The sequence below is a fragment of the Apis florea genome, unplaced genomic scaffold (assembly GCF_048593485.1).
Source record: "Apis florea isolate Af1SG1 unplaced genomic scaffold, ASM4859348v1 contig_3696_pilon, whole genome shotgun sequence".
Lineage (NCBI taxonomy): Eukaryota > Metazoa > Arthropoda > Insecta > Hymenoptera > Apidae > Apis > Apis florea.
The window spans coordinates 1,446,071-1,468,876 of NW_028256809.1; the positions used below are offsets into that span (position 1 = coordinate 1,446,071).

At 24.4% G+C, this 22,806-nt stretch overlaps 1 protein-coding gene across 2 annotated transcripts in view; it reads right to left on the reverse strand.

The window, feature by feature from the left end:
• LOC100871590 (lachesin) overlaps nucleotides 1-21,377 on the reverse strand; it is a 94,659-nt gene extending 73,282 nt beyond the window's left edge. The window contains exon 1 of one of the 2 annotated variants that reach the window (XM_031919098.2): nucleotides 21,296-21,377. In XM_031919098.2, coding sequence (XP_031774958.1) covers nucleotides 21,296-21,365 — 70 coding nt within the window. In that variant the 5' untranslated portion in view covers nucleotides 21,366-21,377. The remainder of the gene's footprint in view (nucleotides 1-21,295) is intronic. The other variant, XM_031919097.2, reaches the window with a different exon arrangement.
• Nucleotides 21,378-22,806: the final 1,429 nt, after the last annotated feature.

Below are 22,806 nucleotides of genomic sequence, written 5' to 3' on the forward strand. Positions count from 1 at the left end.
AATTATAAAAGAAGATCATATTTCAAAAAAACGTTGGAAGATACTGATATATTATAGTGATCTTAAATTAATAAAAGAAATAAAAATCTTATTTCTAAATAAAAATAAATATTAAAAGCAGATTTAATGAAATGTTTGATCAAAATATTGAATTAAATGTTCGATTCGAAATACAATTTTTACAATTCGTATTTATTTAAAAATAAATTTTTCTTGCGTGATAAATAATTTAAATAATAATTTTTTTGACATTTTTTGAAGGAGAAACAAGTATAATATTAAACGCGATTTGACTAAAATGAAATTTGAAGAAGAATGAAATTTTTGCGCTCAATTTGAGATACCAGAAGTGTTCGGATGCTTCACTCGGCTGATTTATCGATTTCGTATTTCTATCGAATATCGATATCGAAATATCAAAACGTCGAAATATTAAAACAAATCCTTTTGTTCTTCAATATAATCTGCGCGATTGGATCGCTTCTTAAATTATTTATAACGCATTATTTTGATTTCACGTAAATTTATAGAGAATATAATCGTATTTCGAATTGTTAATTATAATTTTACAAAATAATTTTCTCGAGTAATTAAGGGAAAAATATTAATTGATTTTTTGTAATAAATTCTAATGAAAATATTATATTATATATTATAAAACTGATTAAACATTTAAAAGAAAATTATAGTAGAAATTGCAGTTTATTTACATGAATAAAATTTATATTAGGCAATAAGCATTTATTGTATTTGTAAAATTTGTTTCCAGATTTTTAAGATTTTATTCAAAGTCTTTGAAAAATTAATTTTAGAGAATTTTAGAGAATAAGATAAAAAGAACAAGACAAACCAAAGTTGGTTTACAAAAATTTATTTAACGAGTTATAAGTAATTAATATATAAAAAGATACAAAATATTTCAAAGTTAAATATCATGATATTTACAATAATAAATATATAAATAATATTAATAAATTTCCATTTAAATTTCACTTCTGTATTTATAAAAATTTCGATTTATATAAGTTTCAACAATCTAGTAATTATATTAATTTTTAATTATATTAATTCGTGAAACAAAATATGAAATATTGACAGAATTTATAATTCTGATTCTATATTACTGTACTATTAAATTGGATATATCATACTTTATTATTTCACATAATAATATAAATATCTCCATCAAGTGAGATAAACAATTTGTGAAGTAAAGAAAATTTGTGAGAAAATTTTTACGAAAAGAAAACACGTAACACATTAAACTTTTGTCGCGTCATGATTAAAATGTCTTATTATAAAACAGGAAGTGTGCACGTTTCATCCAAGATGCTAATCTAACGCTGACGCGAACATTCCGCGGAAGTTGAGAATTTTACGATATTTAATATAGGTAATAAGCTATCCAGGAAAGTTCGATAATAAGCTGTTCGTGAAAAGTTTGGATGCTGTAAGATAGTTGTCTGTTGCGTGATATATTGATAAATCCGTGGGTATGAGCGATTTATGGCGGCAACCGAGGCATTATTCTTCTTTACAAACGCATAAAAATTCATTTTTATTGAGTTTTTGTATTGTATAACTCAAATGAAACGTTATTTAAAAATATTAATTGCACGAAATAAAAGAATATATATTAATACATGTGTATTCTTGCCTTAAACATGTACAACGGTTCGCAAAATTTTTGAATTTATTTTCTAAAAACTAGTTTATGAATATTAATAAATATTAAAATATTTACACATCATTGCGAGTATGTAGAGTATAATAAATTATACAAATATGCATAAGTCATAAGATATTTTCGCAATGTTCATTGCAGGCAGACAGACATGTTTCATTCTGTAAACTTAAATTGTTTATAACTTATATATATAATAAATAAGCTTCAACCAATATTTTTGTTTTAATCTCTAGAATCGAAAGATGTCCTTGTATCAATTATATTAACATCTTGCAATATACCATGGAGCAATTATTTTATATTTTTTTTTCATCGAAATATCATGCGAACCAAATTCTTTTAACAATCAAAATTTCATTTTTCGTTTTCGAAATATTTTATAAATGATTTTTGCAATGATTATGATGAAGAAATGATTAATAAAGCAATATATAACTATTCTTGTATGTAAATTATATTACAATATAATTACTATTCTTCTTGACAAAAAATTGTTTATGTATAACCTATTATTATTCTATAGAAAAAAGAGTGATCAACTTCTAGTTATATATACACTTTTTTATAATATTGTACTTATTTATTATTAAAAAAAAGTGTTTATATCATGGAAGAAATAAAGAAAATCAACTGGCCAATTGGATGACTCTCTCCTACAAACACATATATTAATTTCAGAATTTTAGAATTAAATGAATTTTCTCTATAAAATATTATATATTTTCATGAATCATTATACGTATCAATGTCTTAACAACGTAATAAATAAGATGTAAAAAAAGATAATTCTTATTTTTAATAAATATTCTTTATTTAGCATTATCAATCCATTTATCATCTATATGTACATTGTTCTCTCTCTCTCTCTCTCTCTCTCTCTCTCTCTCTCTCTCTCTCTCATTATGAGTTATAGACTATAACATTACATTATTTTTGAATCGGAATAAAAACCGTTTCGTTGATCATTTTCTTTATTTCCATTTTTTTTCTTTCAAATTTTTCCCTCCATCTTTCTTTCTATTCCCGCTTCTTTGAAAAATACGAGGCGCAGTAAAAATTTCTCCCTCGCCTGTTATTATCTTCAATTGAAAACTAGATCACGCTGCGACGAATCGTAAACAATATTAAAAGAATATGTTATGGAGCGAAACGTAAATCTGTGATACGCAATATCGCGACGATAAAAGGGAATGGAATGCGGTATCGCGTCAGTCTGCAGTCTTTTCATTGCTTTTTATGCTTTTCTCGTTTAAGTGATATACAAGAATGATTAAGTGAATTCAAAGAGATTCACTTAAGCTAACGCTATTATGAAATTTTTATTTGAGTAGAGAAGGTGATGTAGGATATCTATTTGATTATTCGACGTTGAGAATCTCTAGACAAGTAAAGAGAAAAAGAAATTATTAATCCTTTTTTCATTCTAGAAATATTTAATATTGATTAAAATGTTGAAAATGTAGAAGTTACGAATTTTATAATTTTTTTGAAATTCCAAGAATTGATAAATTTTTCATACTCGATGTGCATATATGTGTTTCTTTTAAGCGAGAATAGTGAAATATACCATATATAAAGGATTGAAGTTATCAAAAAAGTGTTTTTAAGAAAGTTTTTAAAGAAAGTCAATAATTTGGCTTAAAAAAGTATAAATTATTTTTTGTATGAAAAGAAATAGTAGAGAAGATTTCAAGATGAACTCCGTTTTTAAGTAGGATTATATAATTTTGGATCCGTTAATAGATTCTGAGAATTTCCTAAGAAAGTACTTATATCGAAAAACTAGAAAAGATTTAGTAGATATTTGATATCACAATCAGAAATATTCTGAAAATTAAATATTATAAAAAATAGTAAATTAAAATGCTTTATCTTTACAATTAAAATAAATAGTTCACAAAAATCTTCATTATGTTACTATATGTAGTTAAAAATCTTAATAATCCATATTACTATAGTATCATATTATCAGAATGATTTATAAATGTATATAGAAGAATTTTCAATATAAATTAATTTAAATATAAAGCAATTACAATGATGCATAATATTATTAAAAATGTAAATATAGAATATAAATGTAATTCATTTTGTTATAGAAAGAAATAAAAAAAAATATATTACAGTTAAATAGATTATTATACAAATTTGAAAAAATTATTTAAAAATTTTAAAATGAAATTTAAAAATTTAGATATAAACATATAAAACTTCATTTAAATAGAATTAAGATAAGATTTCTTTGAGAAAGAAATATAATTTATCATGATAATATTCTTAAATATTTTTTTCTAAATTTTGTAAGATTAAATAATTAAACAAAAAATTGTCACAATGAAGATAATAAAAAAAAAATAATAATAAATTAAATAATTTTTGATTCACATTTAATATACATTGAAAGAATTAAAGATAGTCTCCTTTCTCTTTATTTTTCTCCTTTTCTTTGTCTTTTCACTCAAAAATTTGGCCTTTGCATAGAAAAATCCTTGGTGTTTTTGCAGAAGGTATGACTTTAATTAAACCGTGGAAGGATTTCGCATGAGTTATTTGTCCCGTAATCTAGATATCTTTTACTATGAAAGAAACGAAGAGTTCACTGGATATAGAACGAGTATGCATTGCATTGAATGCAAAATTTTCTGTTCTAAGTATATAATATAAGTATAATATTTTCAAATTTATTGATTATCTGTTCTTTTCATTAATTTTTTTCAATAGTGTGGAGAAGAGGGCATAAATATGAGATGTCCATTTCATTTTTTATAGGAAACTTTAGAATGCTAATAAATGAAAAAATTTGAAGACTTTCATACGAAATGTGCTACTATAAATATAAGTGTCATGTATTTATAGAATAAAATTTTGATTTTTTTATTTTTTTTTTTAAATAAAAACAAAATCAGACTAATACAAATTCAGGCAGTAATATAAGACATTTTCTTTTAAAAAGTAGAAATATATTTGAAAGATTTTATTAATGTACGAGCATAGATAATATAAATAAATACAATGAAATAATTTCATTATATAAATTCTACTTTTTCGATCCACATCATTAATTTATCTTTAAAATTTTTACGTATTTTATGTATCTATCAATTTATCATTTCATTTTTGATTATCATATCATAATCAAAAACACTTCAAACTTCTTTATCAAATTATATTAAAACTACGATTATTATGATCCTGCTTCTTTGAAAATCACAAAATAAATTGAAATAATTTTTATTTTAAGCGTATATAAACATTTTCTATTATCTATTATTGTCAAAAAATATCCGTTAAACAAAAGAGAGATAATTATTGATAACAGTTACTATCAAAGAATGTTTTAATTATCATATTTGAAATCATTGTTAGATATTAAACTGTACAACAGATCAAAACTTTGGTTTCTCATATTTCTATCCTATTCCATACAATTCATACACATATGTATATCTCTCTCTATATCTATTTAAATATGTCACTGTTTTCATGCAAAGAAATATTGTAAAGACACATAATAGAACATTAGATAGATAAATATAGAACGTTGATTAATTGATAATATTTCGAAGCTGAAGTAATTAATTGCAGAAGAATCAGGTATCGTGGTACAATATCGCGAAACTGGTATGAAATTATTTCCATAGAATTAAATTAAACGAGATTTCATTTCACTACCGTGTACAGCTGTCCGAAATTAGTTCGAGAGCATTTTACAGCCGGCTCCTTTCGCTACATGGAAACTCGTTCGCGTCACTAGACTTTAATTTTTTAACTTCTTGAAATAAATGCAGTCGAAAAAACGAGTCGTTGATAAAAAATAAAAGAATAAGTGGAACGATTTCCTCTTTTTTTTTTTTTTTTTTTTTTTTAGGAAATTTTATTTATTCGTCGAACGAGAATTCATTCATTCTCGTTATTGTGCAGATAGAAAGAATTTGATAACTTGAAATGTATTAAATGATGGAAGCTATGCATTATGTATGTTTCGAAATTGAATATTCAATAGATAGCCAAAAATATAAAATAAAGAAGGAAATCAATTATATCTATTCACGAAAGATTGGTTGTCAACGAATAATTTCAATATATTTTAACAATCTTTTCTGAATGATTTTTAGATAAAATTAAAATTTTAAAATGATATTTATGATATAAATATGACTTAACAAAAAGATTTTGTGAAAAATTATGTTTCAATAATTGATAAAAAAAAGTTGTAGGAAACGAAAAATTGTGTTTCAGTAATTTGATTGATAAAAGTTTAAATTTAAATGATTAATAACATTGATTAAAAGATATTTAATAATTGGAATAAGAGATTTTTATTCAAATTTTATTATTGCTACAAACATCTTAAATAGCAGTAATAAACACAAAATTTTGCAATCACAATAGTTGCTTAACGGATAAATAATTTCTTTATTTATTTTGCATTAAAGATAAAAATATATTTTCAATTATATATTGTATAATGAAGATATTCATGTAATGAAATGACGTTCAACGATAGTTTAATTAATAAAAGGTTAACTAAAGTTTAGATAATCAGGCATATTAAAATTTGCATATGCAACATTCATATTGATTATTATCAAATTTCATTTATTTATTGATGTAATTGCACAAAATAATAAATGAGAATATAATAGGTCGAGAAAGAGTCAAAAAACCGCGCCATGTGTGTACATGTGTAGGTGTTAAATACATAGAGCAAAATTAACTTTAGAATTTTAAGTTAAATATTTTCGCAAAGTGATGCAAATGCTTTGAATTCTTATACTGATAGTAGGTGAGCAAAGAAGCGTAGCAAAATATTCCACGAAGCTGCACACGTTATTTAAGAATATGACAGACTTTAAATGAATTTCAAGTATGAAATTCGCGAATTTTTTAAAATATTTCCATAAGAGCGAAGTGGCATTGGTTATAATATTTGAAAAACAAATTTTTCTTAATATTTACAAAATTAAACAAAGAAAAAATCAAAGAAGAAATATTAAATCGATAGCAGAAAATGACTTTCCTTGTTACAAAATTTGTGATTTTCTGCTAATTTTCCTATTAATTCGAAATTAATTATCAATGTAATTAATGGATAATATCGATATTAATTTTAATAAATTTTACGTAAAAAGAACGACTTAAATTAAATATATATATATTTTTTAAATTTGTAATCAATTATTGACCAAATTCATGAAAATTTAGAAAAATTCATTTTTATTTGTATTCTTTTATATGACTTGTTATTAACATTTGCCAAATTAATTATTTCGAACATTTTAATCTATTTTATCTTGATATTTTGTAACTCATACTTTCCTTAACTTTAACTGTTCCAGTTCTTGGGTAATTTCTCGGTTTCTCTTCATATCTTTTTCTCCGCCTCCGTTTCGGAGAACTTTTTCCTACTTTTCTATATCTTAGTTTCTTTAATATCTTCGGCCAAAAGTTCCTTCCTTCCTAATGAATCGATTTTCTACTTTCTTGCCTTGCTTGTCCACCTACTCTTTTATTCTTTTCCGATCCACTTCATCTCGTTTCTTTTTTTACATTTTTTCACATTTTTTTCCCTCACAATCTTACATTTCTCTTCTTTATCTGTCACAACTTTAGAAATTGTTTCACATTCCCATATAATTCCATGATTCATTCCGTTTATTTCGTTTCAATTTACACATTTTTCTCGCGTATTTCATATTCGTTATATTTCTTTCATTCTCTCTTCGATCTTTTTTTTTGTCTTTTTTTTTTTTTTTTTTGCTTTTTGTTTCGATATTTTATTTGCCTCCCCTATCTATCGTAACGAGATATCAATTCAAAGCGAATGAGAGGAGACACGAGCGTGAGTTCGATTTCAAGTCGATCCTGTCACATTTACGTGCATGCTAAGTGCATTCGGTCGCACATATGTAAATATCGATAGCAAAATACATCGATACAGGAGGCGAAAACATAGGTTTATGAAATTCAGTGTGCCTTCAGCGTGAATATTTTATGAACGGGTGCGAAACGAACTCGCGACTATCGATTTTTATTATTTCGAAAACTTTGTTTCATTTGACAAAATGGTAGATGCCGATATTTTTTTTATTATACTTAATTCTTACATAATTCTTAATAAATTTCTTTTATCGTTATTTATAGCTTGATCTTTGTGAATTATAATTTTATTATTTGTTCAAAAAGTTATAATTAAATTGTTCAAGAATTCAATTCAGAAATAAATAATCAAATTTTGATTAAGTATTTTAATTCTTTTAAGATGAAAAAAATTATATAAATCCGAAATTTTGCACAAATAGCGACTGCTTTAGTTTATCTCAACTAATAATTTAAAAATAATTATTTCAAATAACGCTACTTATTATTTGATAAATGATATATTTCAATTGAAATTATGTTCTTTGTTTGATCAATTAAATTCAAGCTAAAGCCAACGTGTATTTCTTAATGGAAAACTTATTTTTGAAATAACAATGTATATAAGTAAATATAATAATAATCGTAACAAATGTAATTGTGTTGATCAACAATAAAAATATATATATTTGATAGTTGTATATTAAAAAAAACTAATTATTTCTATCCATTAAATAAAAAATAATAATAACAAATAATTTATTTCATAAAATGTTGAAGAATTTGTTTAATTGCAAATTAAACTTATTTATTCTTTGTATGAAATATTTAATGGAATATTTATAGCATTTCAAAAATAAATTATTTTTCTCAAATAATTTTATAATTATCAATGTGATTTTAAAATAATCAATTTGAAAATTCCTTAAAACACTTTCACACTTATTATCAATTTTACTACTTTTCTCTTAAATAGTCATCATCCTGTTTTTATATGTTTCTATAAATATCAATGTAAATATTTAGATAACATATATTTAGCTAAATTTTTAATGAAAATATCAACACAGTAAAAATATTTTATTTATTTATAATAAATAATCAATGCATTTGCTATAATAGAGTAATAAAATTATTAATTAAATTTAAAATAAATTCATTAATTTTAATTAAAATCTAAGTAATATCTTCAAATTTACTAAGTTAAAATAGATTAAAATATTGAACCAATTCGTATAAAACAAACGATCGTTGTAATTCTATCATTACATATATCGTGCAAAAAAACAAAATCAGAGAAATACAATATCATCTGTGCAACCAATCGTATCATGGCGTTTTATTTTTACTAAGTCAAGTGTGAAAACGTACGTATTTGCTTACGTACAATTCAAACTTTACATTTAATTGATTGTGAATACACAACCATTACGTTATACACACAATTAATATTGTACACTTACTCAGTTTTACGTGTACATATATAACAACGAGAAAATTTTCGATCATTGTAATTTCGATCAAGAATTGTTTTATATTTTTCTTTCGGATTCTGCACAATGGCCAGGTTCACTATGGATGGATAACAATAAGTGTGACGATATTTGTTCACTAGTTACACTGTGTTTATACAAACAAGTTGAGAAATGGCGGTCGCCATACTGTGGCACGTATTGTTATGAACACATGCGTATAGACAGAATTCAATGTAATAATACCAAAAGTTTTGAATAGAAAGCATGATTATAAATAAGATAAAAGTTTTTCAAAATCACTTGATAACATGTAAAAAAAAAAAAGAAATTAAAATTATTCGATATTGATGCAAAGAAAAATAGAACCTTTCTTAAAATTTATAGATTTTTATATCTTGTTTCTATATCGATTAATTTCGATGGAATTTTCAGCATGTATATAATTGATATAAATCTACAAAATGTATTGTTTAATTTTTTATTTCAGGTTTTATTGTTTTTTTTTTTTGCGATGATCAATTGAAATTTTTTCAAAAATTTTTTTATACATTTAAACTAATCTATTTTCTCAAGAAAATTCAAATCGTTTAATTTTTGAAATATTTATTCTATTTTAAGGGATGATCGAATATTTTTTGTTGATTATATCAAATAAACCCCATGTTTTTCTTTTTTATTTTCTATGAGACGAACGAAATCGAAAAAGAATAATTGCATCAATTTTCTATCTCTCTGGAATAATTCATTTTCCGAGAGATATTCAGATATATCGTATTTTGTTAAAATATTGTAAATGTTATCTTTTGTCAACTACCTCGAATCGAAGAAAATTATTGGTAACAATCAAGAATACGCAAAATCGAAACTGTATTTTTACAGTTTTTTACAGAATTTTACAGTCGTCTGAATGCTTTCATTGCCCATATCCATCATACGTTTTATAAATTACAGTATAAAAGAAAATTTATTTAGAACTTTTGAGCCTCTTTTTAAAATAGAAATTTTTAATATCTAAGATAATTATATTGCATAATTCATCTACAATTTAATCTAAATTTTGAAAATATTTTCATATCTCATGCATGCGAATATAAAGGCAATTATCATAAAATAACTCTTTGTTAAATATATTTATATAAAAAGCAAATAAAATGAAAATATATTTTTGATAATAAATATGAATACCAAATATGATGCCAAAAATAAGTGAGGATTTTGCAACGAACGAACGATAAATTTTTAATAATTTATGAGTTATTAACTTGGAAAAAATTTTAAAATATCCTGATATAAGATAAATGAAGATTGGAATTTTATCCCAAAGTTTCTTGATGCCATGTAACTTTCTTATTGAACATAGTTAACGTATAATATGGTAAATCTTGATTAATTTAAATACATAATGGATATCGTACGTGTACGCTTATAGAAACATTCATTTCATGAGATTCAGAATCATAATTCTAATTTTGTATATCTTCGATTGGCTGTCGACATTTCTTCGAAGCGAAATCACTGATAAAACATAGAAACAAATGATAACATTCTCTCAGCAGCTGCAAAGTCGTTCATTTTTAAAAATATAAGAGGCATGTTTTTAAGATACGATCCATTTGTAAAGTGGATAAGAAAAAAAAAAGAAATAATTTCTTTTAATTAAAAAATATTTGCATATTGCTTTCTTTCATAATAGATTTTTTATCGTGTGTCATTAATTTTTTCATTCCAACATCAAAGAAATCTGTTGTTAGAGCCTTAATTAATTAATTATTAATCCATTCTTTGATTTTTTTTTAATTAATTTAACGTGAAATACCAAAGAATTCGATAGATAATTTTAATATCGTAAATCGACAATTTCTTTGAATTTTTGCAATAACTTTTTTCATTATCATCTATCATCATCATTAATCGATTACTTCGTCTCTCGTCATGAATACTTCTTTGTCCTTATCAAAACAAACAACATCATTGCCTCATTTTAATATTAATTATAAATTTCGTCTATGAATTTTAACAGATTATTGTTTTTTATGTTAAAAAATAAACAACAGCACAAATATGCAGATAACTATAACGGTTGGTAAGATTATTTATTGCAGCAATCCTCCTATTAACATAATTTATTTAATTACAATTTTATGACATAAATGCGAATCTAATTAATAAAAAAAGTTTTTATTACATTAAAAAATAATTGATTAGAAGAAGAAAATACTACATAATTAGAATCTCAAATTCTCCTCATCAACGGATTTTATTTAAAAAATATGCTCGAAATTCAACAAGAAGAATCGTGCCATTAAATCTGATACTGTATCGACTGAATATTATATGATATAGCAATTTACCAATCGCTTTGTGAAAGAATGATTGAATACGTATAACGAATCAAAAAAAATTCGTGAATTATTATCGCGTGAAAACAAAGCCTACAGAAAAAAAGCAAAATCAAAATTCGTCCAACGGTTTATCTTCTTATTCGATACATTTGAAACTTATTCCCATCGTCTATTTCCAAGGATATCAATGACTGGAACAACCGCTATTACGGTTGTCATACGTAGAATTACGAGCACTGATAACATTTTTCTCTGTTACAAGTACGTATTACAGTGGGGCAAGTCATTTTGATATTTCGCAGTAAATCAATTTCTATCTAAAAGTTTGATATTGCGAAAGGAAATCATTTTAAATATTTGCAAAATATTCTGACATAAATAATTGTATTAATACGATTTCTATATAATTTTTATTCATCCTTAGAGAAAATAGAATAGAAGATACTAAAATTTTATTACTTGCTAATGATAATCAATCAGAAAAATCATCATTTTATGCAAATTCAACCGACAAGTTGTGTTATTAATGTCAACAATAAGACAGTTTTGTATGAAACACTATAAATATGTAGAGCATAATCATATATGAATTTTTTATGGAAATCTCTGTGAATTTCAGTATTTCTTTCTGGAAATATTATAATGGAACATTAAAAATTAAATATTTTTCATTTAAAAAATTTTTTAAAAACTTTATCTCGTATCATTAAAGAGTTATATTTTAAAAATGAAAAAGTCACTAAATCTTTGAGTAAATCTTTTGATTTCAGCTACAGATAATATTCTAAAAAAAAATTGCTTCAATATATATATATATTAAATATTCATTATAATCGAGATTTTTGGTTTAGATATCTTTTTTGTATTTCATTTTTTTGACTGATATTTCCATTCCAGTGCATATAAATGGAGCTTAACAAGCTGATCAAACTCTTTTAACCTTCACTTAAATTTACAATATCTTTTTTATCGATTCAATTAATGTCATAACTTTGAATTGAGATAAAATACTTTTAGAAAATACAAAGTATGGATCCATCCTCTTTCATATTAAATTGTTCCAAGCTTTTCTTTTATCATTTTCCACTTCTAAAATTCGATCCATAAATTATAAAAATTTCGAAATAAATATGCGACGAGAGCGATACGTTTAAATTTAGAAAGTAATCATAGAATCTGCGCTCCATCGCTTCATCGTATATGGATCAAAGTTATTTATTATTTTCCTCCATAAAGGTTCTCTATTCGAGAAGTTTAATATGCAAATTACGTTTATAATGAACTATTTTCACGCGAATGCATCATGAAAAAATAAACAGGGCGTGCAAGAGTGTGCAAAAATTATGATATCCTCCTGGTCTCGTGCTAATTGGAACTTGGTCCAAACAATTATATCACTGAAACGAGAATGAAATGCCACGCGTGCAGATATAAATTCGCGCCAAAGAGAAATTTCTAACAGCCGTGCGAGTGACGCGCGATCTCTTAATTTCGAAAGCTCTAACACGAGATTTCATAACGTATCTGCGAACGACAAAATGAAGAATTACGCACACTCCTCTCTGTAGAGAGCAATCGAGTAAGGTTGCTTAAAAAACATAAATCCTCATAATTTTATTCGCGAAACGGAGAGATAGCAGGAGAGAAGGAACAAGTCAGGAATGAAATATGCATTCGCAGTTAATTATTGGTTTTTGTTCCGGTGAGAAAAAGTGGAAAAAAGAGAAGACGGGAGGAGTAATAATACAGGATAGGTCAAAAGTTGCAAAACCATTTAGGATCGCAATAACTTTCTTCTTCATTGATTATTTTTACTCTTTATTTTTTTATTTTTTTTTTTTCATAACAAACTTTATAACGCGGCGATATTTTTCGATTAATCTTGGAAAATTTTCAACGTGAACGTCGTTCATTATCTCTGCTTCTCAAAGATGTTCTTTCTCTAAAGAGTTATTTAAATGGAGTGTTATAATTTTAAATTGAAATAAAGTAAAAATTATTTCTTTATTTTAACGTGAAGTTTGAGAATTGTTTAACATTAATTGTGAGAAACAATATTATTCAAATAACTTGCTATATCAAATAATTTTTGCCAAGAGAATTTCTTTTACAATAAACCACCAACAAAAATAATAATTCAAGATAATAAATAATTGATAAAATGATTTTTGTTAGTGTTTTCAAAATTTAAAAATGATAAATATAATTATGCATAAAAAGTACTTTTCCTTTCTTTTAATTTTTAATTCAATTCCTTTTGAATACAATATTGATTCTTATTTAATTATTCATTAGTAAAAATTCGTAGTCGAATTAAAAAAAAATTATTTTAAATTTTAATTATAAATTATATATAGTAAATTAATAACAATACAATTACAATTTTTTAGATATTTTCAATAATTTGAGAAGAAAACTATTTAAATTGAGAGTTAAACTACAATGTTAGTTTAAAAAATAATTTTTTCATCAAAAAGTAAAAATCAGATTTGACTTTTTTAAATTATATTTTTAATCTTATAATTCGTGTTAATATAAATTCAATTATCATCTTATACACCATAATTTTAAAATAATTTCAGAATCAATAGAATAGGAATTTTTTTTGTGAAACAAAGCGAATAAATGTATTGAATTTTATATAAAAAAATAAATCAAGCAATTATATAATTAATATATTAACATAATATATTATGTATTATTTATTTAATAATATATATTAATATTTTATATATAATAGAAAAAACCTTATATAAATTAAAATTAATACAGAATAAAAATTAAAAAGTCTGCTAAGAATTTAATCATTTCATTAATAATAACCTAACAAAATACATAGCTTTGTAACACATCTATATTAACAGTAACAGAGCATCATTCTGTCATAATATTTTTATTTTTCGTTCGTCGTGTTTTTATTTCCCTCACTTCCATTACTTGAATTGAGCTTGAAAATATAATTTCTTCGCGGCTGTCAAAACGAAACGTTGAACGACACTCGAAGAAGTCGGTAAGTGGCAGCCGGAATTGACTCAACTTAATTTATTCTTGAGTTTGGCCGAGTTGAATGGCCCACTCTCCTTTCGCTTCGTCGTTCGTTAAGCAGCCGATAAGCAGAAGTTTCCAATTGGCCGGAAGTCTCCTTTCACCACCTCGCACGTTCCTTCAGAATCTTATTTATCCCTTTCACTGTCGGCCATTAGCGCTCGATATTCGATATAACGAAAAATGCTCAACCCTTCGTTCATAACCCTTTTCAACAGTCACCCTTCACCGGAACCGGAATTATTATTTCTGATAAATGTCTCCCCTCACTCGGGAGACTCGCTTTGTATAAGTATGATTTACTCGAGTTTCTTTTTCTTTCTTTCCTTTTTTTTTTTTTTTTTTTTTTATTATTTTTTTATCTCCTCGAACCCCTTCCGTCTACTCGGATACTTTTGTATAATTTATGAATGGAGATTTAGATTCTATAGGATTACAGACCAATAATCCGGAGATGTACAATTGTTATTTTGCTTGAATTATTTCTGGCATTTATGTACGATTTATTTCGAAATAATAAAAAATAAATTACGGAAAGAAAAAAAATTTACGAATTTTATTTTATTTGTTATATTATATCTCGTATGAGTATGATAGAGTGTTAGAGAATTACAATTTTTTTTTTTTTTTTTTTTTTTACAACATGTATGTATCGTAATATAAATCGTTTATTTCGTTATACAAAAGAAGACTGACGAAAAATATTGAACTTTTACAGATTAAATTGATCAAAATTGAAAATTGATTGATTTATATCATAAAAAGTTATGGTAAAATGTTATTGAATATTAAAATACTTTATTTCATACCAAAATCTTTTAAATCATAATGAAAAAGTATGAAACAGTAGTGAATTTTTGTATACAAACATATAAATTTTATTAACGAAATTTAATTAGACGTTAATTTCTTGATTAAGGCTGAACAATTTTTTTAATAAAATAATATTTTATTAAATACATATTGTCTACGTGAAATTTGTTTTATTTATTCTAGATTTTTAAAAATTCTGAAAAATTTAATTACATCGATATTTCTTCATTATTGAATCAGCTTATTAAATTATTTCATTTTCTCTATGTATACATCTTGTCTATTTGTATAATATCTTACTTTGTAATTTTATTATATTTTTTTTTATTATATTAAAATTTATTGAAATATTACTTTTATTCAATCGCTCAAACAAATTGATCTTTCTCAAATTACTCAACATTACTGATGTAATTTAAATTTCAATTGGTTAAAATTATTTCAATTTCAATTTGATTTTTAAGTTATAAATGATAAAAAAAATTGCTAAAAATATTATTATTAGTTTTTATAACTGAAATCGTATTATTTGTGACAGAAAATTCTAATAGATTCAATAATGGATATAAATAATTATATTGCATAATTTATCTAATTATTATAAAATAATTTCTATTAGATATACATTTCTATAAAAAAAAAATAAAATAAAATGAAAATATATCTCTCAAATATGAAAAATATGAAAATTATCTAGAAAAATTTTTATATCATATGATGTAAACGAAAATATCATTTAAAAAACAAACGATTTACTATATCATTTTATATAATAAACATGGAGTTATCATTAAAGAAACATGTGTTTTGATTTACAATTCTTTTTAGATTTAACCATTTTTGACTAATAACACTTAATTGTACTTTATTATTTACTGTTATTAGAAGAAAAATAATTTTTTTAGTGCAAATAATGCATAATTCCAAAATTAAAAAATTCGTCAAAACTTGAATTAAAATTTCATCAATTTAAAAAATAAAAATATTTTTCTTTAATCTAAGTCAAAGTAATAGTTTTAGAAACAATTTTTCTAATTTTTCTAAAATTTTTACTTAAATAGATTTTCCTCTCGATACAAAATATATTTACAGAAATTTTTCTAATAGTCAAAACAAAAGTTGTTTTTTCTGAATTCAATATGTTAATTGGATTTATTAATTAAGCAATTTAAGTTTGCATCAAGTGAAACAAGATATAAACAGAATGAAAACTATTCTATTTCTATCACGTTGCCCTATTTCTGTCATTCTGTCGCCATCTCGTTTCATCTAACTTCAATTTCTATAATTTAATAAATATAAATTTTATTTTCGTATAGAAATCTTTCCATTTATTTTGATATCCTCTCACGAATATATTAATGGTATTACACGATCAAGATTATTGATACAAGAAACTCAGTTTAATTAACTCAGTTTCAAGATATAGCGTTCATTTTGCCTTTCTGTCTTCGATAGGAATTGATACTCGATTCGAGGAAGTGATGTCATTCCTCGTATACCTCTGCTTCCTCTTTCTTCCTAGATAATGCTATCTGCACTTATTGCAAGGGTGGATGCCTCGAAATGTGGAACTACTCGAAATAACCGTGATCGCGAAATGGTAGTTCCACGCTTACAATAAAGCCCCGATGCTTGTTTCAAACGAGTTCCAACGTCGTGAACTATTCGATGTAATCGCGACTTTGGAAGCATTATGCATCTTCCACGAAGATCTTAAATGCGAGTGCAATACACGCTTGTAAATTGCGTGGAAACACGGGCCGTGAAATCGTCAAAGAATAATTGAAATCAGTGGTGGATGCACCTTAGAGAAATTGCGCCTCTCTGCTGCGCTCTAATCTGCGTAAAACAACATGGAGATGAATGGGATAATTCTGTGTGAAAATTTTGTCGTAGTATAATTTGACGAGAAATCGCGATAGCGTCGTATATTTGTACGGTTAGAAAAATATTTTTGAAATTTTATTTAAATTAGGATGCTAATATTGGTCGATGTCACTTTAAGGTTTATTTTTACTCTTGCTAAAAATTTTATTTTCTTGGAACGAGAACGTGATTTGTCTTCTGTGGAGGATAATGAAAAAAAGGATTCAAAAAAGATAAAAAAAAATGAATATAAGTCAATATTTTCAAAGTGTTATAATGTATAATAAATGAGTAGTTAAGAAAATTATGATATTTTAATTCCTATGTTACAATAAAAAATTGAGAGATAATAAGATATAACGAGAATTTAATTTTCATAACTTTAATTTTAAATAATAAACTATAATGTTTTTACTATTTTAACCTTTCTTTTTTCTTTATTTTAAAATTTCTTTGGTTTCGCATTCACCTCTTATAATTATATCTGACATATTCTGATGCATGTACAATATTAACACAATGTATTCCTAAACTAACTAAACTATATCCTAAACTAATTTATAAATAATAATGAATTAAAAAACTAATTTTAAAAATAATAATAAAACTTCAAACATCAATCAGATAATAGTATAATATAAATAATTTAAAAAATGAAAACATATAAAACCATATAAAAGAACTATTATTTTATTTTTACGTAATTATATTATATTTTATTATACATAATAATACCAATCAATTTTCAAATATTGTATTTAAATATTATCCAGTAAGTTTGCCCCTACAATTTTAATCTCCAATCTGCTATTTCGTAATCGAATCAAGTCTGATCTCCATTCAATAACTATTTAAATATCGTTTAAGGTACAAGCAAAGAACAGAATAGGACTTAATTAGAAACACTTGGTTGCAATACGATGATCTCTCCGTGAATGGTTACCAAACGGTCTGATTACCACTGGAAAATTCAACTGGAATGTCGCTCGGAGGCTCGAGGATAATTGATTTCGTCTAAAGCAAAGCCGGCGTAGTTTCATTCAGTGTACGAAGCTTCTGTGCAAAGGTTATTGCGTTTGCTCCAATTATTCATTAACTTTCACGGTAAAATTAACGGATAATGAAGCGGAGGAAAAGTTGAAGTCGCAATTCATCCCTAGTGTACTGAATCGAAGAGGGCACAGTACGCGCCCTCTCGTGTTACACGCTTTCATAAGAAGTCTACTTAATGAATCTCGAAATAACTTAAGCGGGAAACTGAAAACATAATTGTTATTTCCTTTATATCTATGTATTTGCGTTATGGAAAGACCGTAAATTGACGAGGAATCAGATTAAATGGAGCATCTTCAGGTTTCGTGTATTTTCATTATTAACTGAGTTGTACATATAAATTTAGAATACTTGTATCGATTGTTATGTCTTATTATGTTCTTGACTAATAAATTGTAACATTATCAAATCGAAGATAAATAATTTTAGCAATTGTAATATTAGCAATATTGTTGATTTTTAATATATTATATTTATTATACATTTTTATTCAATTTTTTTAATTTATTGTCATCACTCGAGTCGTTATGAAGATTTTGCTTTTGACAGTCATTGGTCATTAAAAAGTTAGTAAACTTTTCTTTGAAATTGAAAGTTTACATTAGATAAGGTTAGTTTTAATCAGATTTATTAGTATTAATTGATAGCCGACTAATTAAGAAGACTAAATTAAGAAAAATTCAAGCTATTAAATAAGATAAATTTTTTATTTAATTCTAATTTGATAAGATTAAAATTTTATCAATTGATATCACAAAAATTTATTTAATTTTCTTTTATGATTTATATTAAATTTAAATTAGATTATGTAGATAACTTTTTAAACAACGACTGCCAAATAAAATCTCAATATTATTCGGTATAATGATTTTGACATTAAAAAACAAAGTAGAAAGATGATACCCTTTTGTAAATATTTACACAATTTTAACTATTAATTTATTTATTTAAAAATCTAAAATGTTTATCTTTTTCAATTTCGAAAATAATCTTCTAAATTTGTGGTGCTCCACTTAATGAAACTTATTAAAAACTTAAAAAATTTTCACCAAACGAAGCTTCAAAAATAAAAGACTTTTAGTTTCATTAAAAAAAAAAATGTATGTTATATCTATAAAATGATTAATTTATTAACATAGTAATTTAAAAATAATTTCGATACTTTTGTTTTTCTTTTTTTGACAATCCAATAAACCAATTCTAATGCTGTACTATAAAATAAGTAATCAAGTTTTGATTAACGTGTTAAAATAAAAAAAGTTTATAATACAAACTTTAATAAATAAACTTTAACTAACATTTATGTATGACAACTTTTGTGATTTGGCCTTCCCAAATTTATAGATATAAATCACGAACACGAACAGTAAGAATATCAATATCAGTAAGAATATTTGATGACTTTTACTCGTCAATTCCTTTCTCGTATCATAACTATTCAAACACCAAATAAAACCAAGAATCGTTCTTAAATTATACACAATAAGATTTTCCTCTCCACACGAAAAAGAAGCATAAAAGAAAAAGATAAAAATAAAAGAAGATCTTCATTGCCGTATAAACTTGCAACGTGTCCTTCATATGGTCATTGATATTTTCGTCAAGTTCGCGATTCACATCCTGTTTGTCTGTGAAAAGGGGACAGCATAGCTTGCATCCGCAAAAAAAGTAATATTTCACCTGAATGGGAAAGATCGTAAGGCCAATATCAGCGTATATCGCCGGTGACAGCGTGCGTTTCAAAAGCGGATTAGTTCCGGTATTGTATTTACAGGTGGTCGTGAAGTGAACGGCTTAGTTGCAAAATTGGCCGTGCGGTTCGTGATGCATCATAACTCCACGACATTCGTCGTTTTCCAGTCGGTTTTTTGAAAATTCTTCGTCGAGGAGGACTTTCGTCGAAAGAGTGGCAATCAACGGACTCGTCGAAAACTGGTTGCTAAACATTTTGGAGGAAGACGAATTTTATTTCGATCTTTTTCTCTTTCCTTTTTTTTTTTTTTTAAAGGGAGGTTGGCAATAATTGCTCGTATGATTGAACGAAAAGAACCTGGTACATGATATAAATAATCGTTTTATTTTAATTGTTTCGAATGAAATTTAACTGGTTCTGTGCAAAAGCAAGATTGATTGCACGATATTCAAATGCGATTTATGAATTCGGATTAAATGCTGTAGAACATTGTCACAAATTTGTATTAACACATTCTGGTGAAATTGAGATTGTAATTTAAGCTGCGTGTCGATTTATCAATTTTATTAATACGCGGTATTTAGGATATTAATAAAAGTGAATAAAAGGATGGCCATTCTTCGAGACGAAATTAATTATCGATCAGCTGCTTTTAGAACGAACAATGACTTATTACTGGAGGATTATTTTAGAACGGTATAATTATGGGAGAAGAGAAGTTTCTTTATCGATGGTATTAAATAGACTTTGATTATTTTATTTCTATTTTATTTGTTTAATATTATTCCAATAATGCATATAGTAAATAATGTATTTAAACTGTTATTATTTCACAAAAAAAAAAAATTCCTAACAATTCTGAATTTGTCTTTTTCAAAAATATTTTTATATCACGTAGCAGATAGAAAAATAAATAATTTCTTAAAAATTTGAAAAATTCAAATTTAATTGTAAAGTTTGTCAATCTTGAAATTCGGAATCTTTAAAGTTTAATCCAGATTGAAAGATATTATTTCAAACAATTTACATGTAATATCTGATAACATTATCCGATTATTTGCGTAAAATGTATGCAATGTCACATATCCACATTGAACAATAAATTTAACTTAAAACGAAAATTAAATTATTAAGTCGATTTATCACGAATTAATTATTTAATAAATATTGCTTTCCTTCGTAATTGAATGGTATTGATATTTATAGTATTAATTTCGAATTAATAACGAAATTAAAAAAGAAATTCGATGTATTCTATATCTTAGAAAATAATTCCAAATTTTTTATATCTACATAAAAAAATATCTAATACAAAAATTAATTATGTTATTATTTCTAATTACATAACGTGTAATATGTAATGTATGTAATATTTCTATATGTTTCTATATTTCTAATATGTTTGTGTATTATAAAATGAGAATATTTTTATTAAAATTTTCTTTTATAAATAACTTACCGAAAATGTCGTTTGGATAAATTAGGAGAGCTATTAACACCATTAGAAGCGCTTTTCGCCGATCCACCATTTTGTCACGGTCATCGATCCTGCAACAATGGAAAAAGTTAATCAAATGTACGAAAAAAAGGTAACACGACATTCAGTATAATTAAATCACAACAATTAATTCTTTTCTTCTTTATTAACGAATGGAATAATTAATTTTAACTTGTTAAAATTCCTGTCTCATTGTCGTTATAATAACGTAAATTAAAACTTTTTTTCTTTTATTTATGCACTGAAATTTCACGAATATTTCATTCATTTAAACATGTTGAATTAATGATACAAAAAAATAAGTAAATAAATATAGAATTTGAATATAAATAACTTGAAATCGATTGCATATTCTCACAAACTTTGTCAAACATTTTTTTTAATTGAAATAATATGAGAAAATGTTATATAAAAATTGATTAAAAAAAATACATATTATAAAAATTATTTCGATGATTTTCATATTATGAATATTTTTATATATTTTCAACATTTCAGAATAGTTAGAGGAGATCTAAAGAATAATTTTTTTTTTTTGAATTGATGAATTTTTTATGCTGAATTTTGATAAAATAGTGAATTCTGAATATAAAAAAATAGTGATATACTTTTTCATAATTAAAATTATTATTTCTGAGATATTTATTTTATAATATATGTTAATATTCTCATTGGATATGATAAATTTTCGAAATGTTCGAAATGGATTTCGTATATTGATACAATCTTTAAATTGTTACAACTCTTATTCATTTTAAAATTTATTTATGCATGCATTTATAATTTTATGATTTGCATTGGATATAGAATTTTTAATATAACCAGCAATATTATTTATTTTTTTCAATTTTTTATATCATTTATTTTGATCATTCAGTATGATAATAGCGAATAAACCAGTTTAAACTATGCAAACTTTGTACTTTGATTAAAATTTTCTTAAATTTTCTTTCTCCCATAAATGAAAATATTTATCTATTTAATTGTTCTTCGAATCAAAGTTTTATATTGATATTTTACTTATATTTACTAATAAAAGTGAGAAATATATTAAGAAACAATATTACTATTCACATTTATTTACTATATATATTTATTTTTGAAATATTATGAAATTATTTTTTAATTTTTTAATGAAAATAATAGAATAAATAAATTCAAATATATCATCCACAAAAGTCTTCATAGATAATTTTGTCTAGAATTTTTTTTTTATTTCAGCACAATATTTTATAATTTAAAATTTTGTCCTATGCAGAAATATATTAAAAACATTTTTAAAAGCATCTTTGAGCATCTTTTTAAAATAATATTTCTTCAAAAAATAGTACATAACCCATTATATTTTACATATTTATAAAATTTCATTAAAAATAAAGAATTTAGTAATTAGTATTTATATACTTGATATTCATTATTTTATCAAAAATTGAATATTTCACTTAAAGAAACAAAATTGATTTGTATATTTA